The sequence below is a fragment of the Diabrotica undecimpunctata genome, chromosome 2, assembly GCF_040954645.1.
Source record: "Diabrotica undecimpunctata isolate CICGRU chromosome 2, icDiaUnde3, whole genome shotgun sequence".
Classification (NCBI taxonomy): Eukaryota; Metazoa; Arthropoda; class Insecta; order Coleoptera; family Chrysomelidae; genus Diabrotica; species Diabrotica undecimpunctata.
Window position 1 is genome coordinate 96,038,584 of NC_092804.1, and position 10,862 is coordinate 96,049,445.

The 10,862-nt window shown below is 34.1% G+C and overlaps 1 protein-coding gene across 1 annotated transcript; it reads right to left on the minus strand.

Annotated features, from left to right (window-relative positions):
* On the minus strand, nt 1-10,350 carry LOC140433810 (ATP-dependent DNA helicase pif1-like). The gene is made up of 2 exons (XM_072521786.1): nt 9,801-10,350; nt 1-776 (listed from the first exon to the last, which is right to left on the minus strand). The coding sequence occupies exons 1-2, from the start codon at nt 10,348-10,350 to the stop codon at nt 1-3; spliced, it is 1,326 nt and encodes a 441-aa protein (XP_072377887.1).
* Nucleotides 10,351-10,862: the final 512 nt, after the last annotated feature.

Consider the following 10,862-nt stretch of genomic DNA (forward strand, 5'->3'; position numbering starts at 1 on the left):
TCACTTAAGTACCTTGTGATACACGACATTTTTTGTTTTATTATCAGGCGCAAAAACAAACAACGCAGATGGTCTTCCGACCCGTGAACATGCCACGTATAATTGACCATGGGAAAAACATGAATGTTCTAGATTTAAACCACAAACTTTTAAGGATTGGCCTTGTGATTGGTTGATGGTCATGGCAAATGCAAGACGTATCGGAAATTGAAGTCTTTTAAATTCAAACGGCATATCGGTTGGGATCATCGGGATCCTCGGAATGAGAACTTCCTCACCTTTGAATTTTCCTATCATTATCGTAGCGTAAATTACATTGTTCATCAATTTACTAACCAACAAACGCGTACCGTTGCACAGTTTTGGTTGGTTTATGTTTCTAAGCATGATTACTACGGAACCAACCTTTATACGTAAATTGTGCGGTGGTAAGCCAGGCACGTCCAAAGAGTTTAAAAATTCAATTGAATAGTTGGTGGCTTCATCTTCATTTGTGACGCAGTCAATAGATTTGAATGAATGCATTGTTCCAATGATCTTATTTTGAATTATGTAGTTCAGGTCATCTACATCTTTATTCTTAGCCGCTAAAATTGCTCGCTCACTCAACCACTCATTATTTTTGTAGTTAGAAATAATATTTGGAAATACATTGTTGATAAGTTCGTCTTTTGATGAGACAAAATTACAGAAATTATTTGGAAATGATATTAATCCGCTCGATTCATCGACAGGTACTTGACCATTACCGATAGTCAGCAATTGCTCCGAGAAATCTTCAGCAGATGTATCATTAATCAATGTAGATTAGATTAGATTAGATTATGTGAGGTCGTTAAGGCCATGCGGCCTCACCGCACTTCGACCTATAGAGATCTTTTGTGCATACCTTAATCTAGTTAAACTCTAGAATACCAATACTTCTGATGAAGTTGATTAGCTTCCTAGGTGACTTGTTTCCTATATCAGAGGACGCCAGACTGACCTCTCCTAGGAATTTTAGTCTTTTGCAGAACATGTAACAAAATACTGGGGTGTGTAGGAGGAGAGAGGTATAAGAAGAGTGGTCTATATCTATGGGATAAAATTGATAGAAGTAAAATAGATAACAATTAAGTAAAGAAGTAAAAAATATTGAACGGAATGTGGCTAGGCTAGCAATGTAGGCAAGAGAATGACCACTAGAAACTCAAGGATGGATACGGCCAATTTGCATGCCTTTTAAAGACAGTAAATCAGGAAAATATGTATGATGGATAGAAAAGAAGATAAGAAAAATGAATAGATATAATGAAAATTAACAAAGAAAACAAATTGAGGGCGCCATAAGAGGGATACTACTCTAAAAAGAGTAACGGTCACTCTTCCAGGTATCGTATACTGCTAATATTAATTAAAGTTGATGTAATAAACCAAAAATGCTGTAAATGTAAAAAGGTAAGGAAATATTAATAAAAAATTATATGCAAAACAAATTCAAGTTTATTAAATATAACTTCTTAGATTTTGACAATCTCTAAGTTACCAAAAAGTATATGAAAATTTCACAATATAATATTTTTAAAAAAAGAATGTTGAAAACAACTATAATAAAAAGTTGAAAACTACACAGAATAACTCTGATATAGAGTGTACAACCTACATCTAGGTTAAAAACAACCTTAGAAAAATAATGCTAACGTTGGAAGAACGTATAGCCAAGTAACTATATCTTACTAACCTACAATATGACCAACAATATTGTTAAACAACTCTAAATGCACATACAACCAAAATAATATATATAAATGGGAACAAGCCAAGTTAAACAATTGAAACGGTATATTATCCTGAAGGGATAATAACCGGAGTTAATAACGCAAGATGAAATATAAAAAATTAGTTAAATAAACAAATAATAAAATAATTAAAGTTAATAATGAAATAAATGGTTAATACAAAAAAACAATGGAAGATAATCTCTGGGTAGAATTTGAGCTCAAACTTACCGATACCTTACACCAAGGGGAGTTATATTAATTAATATATATATATATATATATGTTATAAAAAAAAACTAGAACTGGTGAAACAAGATATATATATATATATAGTTCTGAATCAAAAACCAACTGTCCTCCTACAGCTGTCTGGAAGGATACTCCCGAATGGTTTCGGTGTCCCAGCGAAGTCCTCCTTGAGGTCCGAAATTAGCACGGAGCTGGTGCTAATTGGCTCAGTTCCGATGATGACTGTCCTGCCCTACCTCTAGGTGCAGGCTGGAGAAAAAATGAGGGTGGAGTAGACAATACTCCCTGGCTTGTCCCAAATGACCCTGATTCTAATAGAGTTGAAGTGGTACTCTCCCTCGGATGTTCTGAGGGAAATTTATAATTCCATGGTAGGTGGCTGAAAACAATTCCCCGTTACTTCTAATCTCAATATTGATAAAAAGAAATCAAAGAAGAAGTGAGGAAAGTTTCTTTCAGCATAAGAAACCGGAGCAAAAAGATAATTATGGTAGATAAAAAAACCCATCCAATCGGATGTAGCGTGACCTTGCTTCACATAGAGTAAAAATATAATGGCCTTGGACAAAATACTATATTAAAATATGAAATAATGAATCTGAATAATAGGATATAGATAAAATACTCTAATGTTTATAATATAAAAAAAATTATTATTTACCAGATAGCTACTTAATTCCGTGCTAGAAATCTCACTTCAACTTCCCGAGTTTGCGAAAACACCGTCAATTAAATTGATTACGGTTATACTTAGAATATTTAACTTCTTGAAGTGAAGGAAATTCTATGCAATAATTGGATTTTCTTTCGCTAACTGCCACCTGTGTGTACCACTTCAAACTCCCGATCAAAAGTGAATTTTAATTCACAGTTAATTAACCAAGAAGAGCCATTTTTCCACTTCCCCTAGTCTCCTGTCATTTCTCTTGTCCGCAATGGTACCAAATTAGATCAGAGTGACAACTTAAATTGTTAAAAATACACACTTAATGGGCAAATGAACACTTCAAGTTAGGCAACCCATACTACATCTCTGAAATTATTTACTATAAATTGTTTATTATTTTAATATAAATTGTAATAAAAGTAACGACTGTTACATTCCCCTACTAGTCGGGAAAAAAAAATTTTAATCAAAATTTTTTTTCCTAAAATTAAAGTATCAATAACTAAGTGTACTGGCCTAACATTCCACGTTGATCCGTAAGTTTACACAAAAAAAATAACCACGAACTAAAGATCACGGGAAAAAAAAGAATGGTCATGGCGCCAGACACCACAAACTCAGATGACTCGAAGTCGAATCAAAATCTCAATCGACAATATGCTTAAAAGCCAAATATTAACTAAATATACCAACTAAATTCTTGCTGACAAATCAATGTCGAATTGGGCACTAAATCCAAAATTGAACTATCCATGGACATCAGATCTATAAGACTAAGTATATCCAAGGACGAACAACCAGGCAAATGTATGAGCCAATTCAACCAATATCTCACCCGGAGATATACTAAACTAAGATCAAAGAAATCATAAACTAAATAGGTTAAGAACTGAACACTTAATCCAAAATTGAACTAACAATGGACACCAGATTCATAGTAATATATCCAGAGAAGAACAATCAGGAAGATTTATGGAGCAATTCTCACCAAACCAAATAACACAAATAGTAATCTAAATCGTAAACATACCAAAGTATATCAAAGACGTAATAACCAAAATAAATGTGAAATAGGACGCTTAATCCAAAGTCAGACTATCAATGGACACCAGATTCATAAAAGCATATCCAAAGAAGAACGACCAGGAAGATTTATGGACCTATTCACACCAATACTAAATCTCAAAACTAAATGAGGTCTACGTACACCCACATCTGGTGATACGAACCTACATAACCAAATAAACCAAATAAGTGAGGAATCAGACACTGAATCCAAAATCGGACTATCGATGGACACCAGATTTATAAATAGAGCATATCCAAAGAAGAACGATCAGGAAAGGGCCAATTCTCACTAATGCTAATAACTAAATTAGCTCTTACCCTCATCCGGTAATATGAGCCAATGCCAACTAAGTAATTACAATAAAGCAAAATTTCCTAAAGTGTGAAGCAGCATTGTCACACTTATTCAGACTAAGTAATGTAATATGTAACTGAACTAAACCAAAGATAAAGATAAATACCTAAAGTCTAAAGTCTAAAATGGACTAAAGGAATTCAGAGGCTAAATAAATTTTGAGGGTGCTGGTATTCGCTAACTATAGCATGGGGCTACAACAGATGTATGAGAATAACCAGACACCGATAAAATCCCAATAGAAATCCTAAGAAAATATAAGTGGTGGACTTTTCCTATAATACCATTACTAACGAAAGAAAAAAAATATATGTCGAGAACAAGCAACCAATTTTGAACAAAACTGTAGATTTATAACAAGTTCTCGCAGCATGGAATTATCCGGGAATAGTCCTAAATCTAAACAGCAATTTATGCCTAAGGAAAGAAGTGGGATTACACTAAGAGGACAACTCATTTGTCTAAACTCTTAAATAATGAAAATGACTAACTTGACATGTGTAGGGATAGTTAAAGAAAAACATAACCTGAAGTAAGATAACTAATATGAACTAATTAAACTTCCCTATCAAGTTGTGAAAAGGTAACTGGAATATTTGGACAATAACACAAGAATGGTTAGGACATGTCGCGAGCATTTCCTGACCAGAAATATTATGAGGCATAAACATCTGCCTACTCTGCAATAAACACATATAGTACGAACCTAATTGAGCAGCAGTGATCAGTTGCTGAGCAACAATCTCGAACCCACGTATTCACTAAAGCTGAGTATTGACAGATTCATTGACAGAAAATTCAGAAGAATAAGTAAGAAGAAATAAGAAGGACACCGGTCATCCTTACCTACTTCAAAATTCCAAACTAATTCCAGAACCATCCTGTATATGGAATCAGGACATAAATTATTGTAGAGTATTTAAGATTTTCGTGACAAGTGAAAATAAAGCAGACCAAAGATAAAAAAAAATCACAACATCTTTCCAAATTGGCAAATATTGAACAAATATATCAAAACAAATACTAAGGAATCAAATATCAAAAATATAACACACAATATATGATCCAGTAGTGTAACAACATAGTTCCATAGTTCCTTATCAGTAATAGGATTAACAATAAGTATAAATCTAAATATGTAAATATATACTAAACAACCCTCGTGTCATATGAGGTTAAAAGGAGTAATTCTCCTGGGAAGATTAGTACCTAAGAATATTAATTCATTATAAAGTGCATCATTTATAATACAAAAAAAAATGGATAAGTCATACATACTAATTATCTAATAAGTTATAGAAGTCATTAACCAATGCCAAAAGATACAAAAAATAGCGGTGTACCTACGTTATCTGGTGATTAAGAAAATCTTAGACTAAAATGCAAAATATAATCAAAATAAGCTAAAGACAAACAGAGAAAGAGATTAGCTTAAACGAAAGTGTTAAGTTAGTCTTCTTCTGAGGATGAAGAACTAACCTCGTCGATGGTGTTATCAGGCAGTAAATCCTTTACATGAAATTGACCAATTCGTTTGTTGGACGAATTGTCCCTTAATTCATATACCAAAGGAGATATTACCCTTACAACCGTACACGGAATGTATTTCTGGCAAAATTTTGCCGAAATAGCATCACCTTTACTTGATTTTACAAAGTTTCTCTTTAAAACTCTATCGCCAACAAAGAATCGCAAATCTAAAGTATTTGATTGGTTATAAATATTATATGGTACAACCATAGACATATCATCATCATCAACAAACCTAAAAGTTGATACTGATAATGGAACTATTTCACTACTGTAATCATTAGAATTGTGTTTAACGCTACTGGGTAAAGAAGAATTGGTAGTTGACCATCTGTGATCACTTAAAGCAGGCGGATTCAACGTTTCATGATTAGTAGTTAATTTCGGGACTGATTTGTGAAAAAAAATGTGGCCAAGTTATTAGCAACACACCACCAAGATCAAAATAGCCAGCAAAAATAATATATATATAATCAAATAAATACCTTAGTTATCTTACTAAAATACTCAAAATAATTTCTAGTTATATGTAAATTATAACTATTCTAAACCAAATATTAATATATATGCAACAATTAATAGTACCTATAAGTATAGTACTGTTGGCTGTAGGAATAAAAGTTTATATAATATACGATATAAGTATGTGTAGGTAAGTAAGTAAATATAAGTTCTCAATAAAAATACAAAATTCAACCTAGAATGTAAGTTGTACTACTATAACCTATCACTGAGGTCTCAAAATATTAATAACTAATAAATCTAATAAATAAAACTAATAAATCAATACAGCAGTATAAGTATACCTGTTTAGTATTAATAAAAAATTTAAATATAGAATAAATCAGCAATAATATGAGTAAAAAAGAAAAAGCAAAAATACAAAAACTCAAGTAAAAAAAAAAAAATCAGCTAAAAGCTACTGTCTTAAAACCAAAAACTTGGAAAAGGCACCGCGTTGGGACGCCGATGTAACAAAATACTGGGGTGTGTAGGAGGAGAGAGGTATAAGAAGAGTGGTCTATATCTATGGGATAAAATTGATAGAAGTAAAATAGATAACAATTAAGTAAAGAAGTAAAAAATATTGAACGGAATGTGGCTAGGCTAGCAATGTAGGCAAGAGAATGACCACTAGAAACTCAAGGATGGATACGGCCAATTTGCATGCCTTTTAAAGACAGTAAATCAGGAAAATATGTATGATGGATAGAAAAGAAGATAAGAAAAATGAATAGATATAATGAAAATTAACAAAGAAAACAAATTGAGGGCGCCAGAAGAGGGATACTACTCTAAAAAGAGTAACGGTCACTCTTCCAGGTATCGTATACTGCTAATATTAATTAAAGTTGATGTAATAAACCAAAAATGCTGTAAATGTAAAAAGGTAAGGAAATATTAATAAAAAATTATATGCAAAACAAATTCAAGTTTATTAAATATAACTTCTTAGATTTTGACAATCTCTAAGTTACCAAAAAGTATATGAAAATTTCACAATATAATATTTTAAAAAAAAGAATGTTGAAAACAACTATAATAAAAAGTTGAAAACTACACAGAATAACTCTGATATAGAGTGTACAACCTACATCTAGGTTAAAAACAACCTTAGAAAAATAATGCTAACGTTGGAAGAACGTATAGCCAAGTAACTATATCATACTAACCTACAATATGACCAACAATATTGTTAAAGAACTCTAAATGCACATACAACCAAAATAATATATATAAATGGGAACAAGCCAAGTTAAACAATTGAAACGGTATATTATCCTGAAGGGATAATAACCGGAGTTAATAACGCAAGATGAAATATAAAAAATTAGTTAAATAAACAAATAATAAAATAATTAAAGTTAATAATGAAATAAATGGTTAATACAAAAAAACAATGGAAGATAATCTCTGGGTAGAATTTGAGCTCAAACTTACCGATACCTTACACCAAGGGGAGTTATATTAATTAATATATATATATGTTATAAAAAAAAACTAGAACTGGTGAAACAAGATATATATATATATATATATATATATATATATATATATATATATATAGTTCTGAATCAAAAACCAACTGTCCTCCTACAGCTGTCTGGAAGGATACTCCCGAATGGTTTCGGTGTCCCAGCGAAGTCCTCCTTGAGGTCCGAAATTAGCACGGAGCTGGTGCTAATTGGCTCAGTTCCGATGATGACTGTCCTGCCCTACCTCTAGGTGCAGGCTGGAGAAAAAATGAGGGTGGCGTAGACAATACTCCCTGGCTTGTCCCAAATGACCCTGATTCTAATAGAGTTGAAGTGGTACTCTCCCTCGGATGTTCTGAGGGAAATTTATAATTCCATGGTAGGTGGCTGAAAACAATTCCCCGTTACTTCTAATCTCAATATTGATAAAAAGAAATCAAAGAAGAAGTGAGGAAAGTTTCTTTCAGCATAAGAAACCGGAGCAAAAAGATAATTATGGTAGATAAAAAAACCCATCCAATCGGATGTAGCGTGACCTTGCTTCACATAGAGTAAAAATATAATGGCCTTGGACAAAATACTATATTAAAATATGAAATAATGAATCTGAATAATAGGATATAGATAAAATACTCTAATGTTTATAATATAAAAAAAATTATTATTTACCAGATAGCTACTTAATTCCGTGCTAGAAATCTCACTTCAACTTCCCGAGTTTGCGAAAACACCGTCAATTAAATTGATTACGGTTATACTTAGAATATTTAACTTCTTGAAGTGAAGGAAATTCTATGCAATAATTGGATTTTCTTTCGCTAACTGCCACCTGTGTGTACCACTTCAAACTCCCGATCAAAAGTGAATTTTAATTCACAGTTAATTAACCAAGAAGAGCCATTTTTCCACTTCCCCTAGTCTCCTGTCATTTCTCTTGTCCGCAATGGTACCAAATTAGATCAGAGTGACAACTTAAATTGTTAAAAATACACACTTAATGGGCAAATGAACACTTCAAGTTAGGCAACCCATACTACATCTCTGAAATTATTTACTATAAATTGTTTATTATTTTAATATAAATTGTAATAAAAGTAACGACTGTTACAAACAGTGCTACGCAGTTGCATAGTATATGTTCTGCCGTTTCTTTTTCATTGTGACAGAAACGACAGTTCTCACTATCTGATTTGCCCATCTTCTTGAGATGATATCTCAGAGGGCAGTGACCAGTGAGAAGGCCAGTGACCATTTTGATATCTTTTTTACTCATTTCGAGAAGGCGGTTTGTTGCAGTAGGCGACACTTTTATGAGCCTTTTTGCTTGCCTTTGTCCTGGTGTGTTAGACCAATATGATCTTAGTTGATTGAGTTCCCAGGTACGGAGTTCCTCTCTGATGTGGCTTTTCGATAGTCCACAGAAGGGTTCCGGACCCTGGAATGGGGTATTAGCTCCTTCTTTTGCGAGGCTGTCAGCTTCCTCATTTCCTGCAATTCCCTTGTGACCTGGCACCCACATCACAGTTACATTGTTGCGTTCCGCCAGCTTCTTGAGAGATTGTTTACAGTCCCAAACCAACTTCGACTCACATGTAAATGACTTTAGAGCCTTTAAGGCGGCTTGGCTGTCTGATAAAATAAGGACTCTTGCCCTACGGGTGTCTCGGTTGAGACATTCTTGGGCACTTATGTCTATAGCATGTATTTCTGCCTGGAAGATAGTTGGGGCGTTTCCAAGAGATTTAGATAGCCTGAAATTGGGCCCAGTAACTCCCACTCCTGCCCTTTCATCTATCTTAGATCCATCCGTATACCATACGAGTGAACCTTCTTCCACTTTTGGTTCAATTTCTTCACCCATTTGGTGGTTTTTTATGACCACTTCAAAGGGTGTTTCAAAGTCGAATTTGACTGGCATAACATCTGTCGGCATGTCCTTAGAATCCAATGGAATTTCTTCTAAGATTTTCAGGTGGCCAAATAGATCTCCAGGTTTCATTATTTGTGTCTGTCGCAGTTTTAAGGCGGTAGTTACTGCCTCCCTCCTTATGCAGAACTGCAAGGGAGGAAGGTTCAGCATCGCCTCTAGAGCTGCAGTGGGACATGTTGACATTGTCCCTGTGATTCCCAGACAAGCTAGCCGCTGCACTTTTTGAAGCTTGGCGTTAGCTGTTGTTTGTTGTGTTTTTGGCCACCATACGAATGATTAAGCAATGTAACTCTCATGTTTGTTGTCAGCTGCAGTTTCTTCACATAGCGCCATAGATTTGACGATTTGAGGCAAGCGTTTATTTCATCGGCAGCCGTAGATCTTGGAATTACTGGCAGTATTTGGCGGAAATCGCCAGACAGTAAAATCATTGCTCCTCCAAAACATCTCGAGTCATTGCGTAAATCTTTTAATGTTCGGTTAAGTGCTTCTAATGCACGTTTATGCGCCATTGTGCATTCGTCCCAGATGATGATTTTCGATGCCGCTAAAACTTTGGCCATTGCTGAGTGTTTTGCGATATTACACGTTGGTTCTTCAATAGTTTGAAGATTAAACGGTAATTTGAATGCTGAATGAGCCGTACGGCATCCTTCTAACAATGTGGCTGCTATTCCAGAAGAAGCAACTGCAACCGCTATGTTGGATCTCGCCCGAACAGTTGCTAAAACTAATGACATAAGGAATGTCTTGCCAGTTCCACCAGGGGCATCTAGGAAATATAAACCACCATTTTCATCAGCGATTGCCTTCATTAAAGTATCATAAACTTCCTTTTGTTGGTAATTCAACAGGGGTACATTCCTTTGAACTACTAAATCTAATTCCTGGTGATCATATTCACGTTCCCGTTCCAATTCTCGATTAAATGCGTATTCATTTCACGATTTGGCGCTGGCATTCCTAACCTGATTAATACATTACCGCACATGAGGTAACACATATCTTCGATCAAGAATTAAACTTCACTTCACTTCAATTACGGGTTTGTCGGGAAAGATTCGATCATCTTGGTCGCGGCATTATTAATTAAACTTCACTTCACTTCAATCCACTTGTTAATTATTTATTTAATAGAAATAGTTTTAATATTGATTTCTTACAAATATCAAATTGTCATCCATACGTCATTACATAGCTGTCATTTTACGTCAATTACATAGCTGTCATTTGCGTTTTGTTATTCCAAGTCTGATTCTTTTTTGTTATACCACGTTTTATAGTGACTGACGTTTTATGTCAAGTCACACGGGAACGCTGTCGAACG

Coding starts and splice junctions, on each gene's coding strand:
- LOC140433810 (XM_072521786.1), bottom strand. CDS start 10,350: ATGAAGGCAATCGCTGATGAAAATGGTGGTTTATATTTCCTAGATGCC. Junction 777..9,800: donor ATTGCTTAATCATTCGTATG/GTGGCCAAAAAC, acceptor CATCTGCTGAAG/ATTTCTCGGAGCAATTGCTG.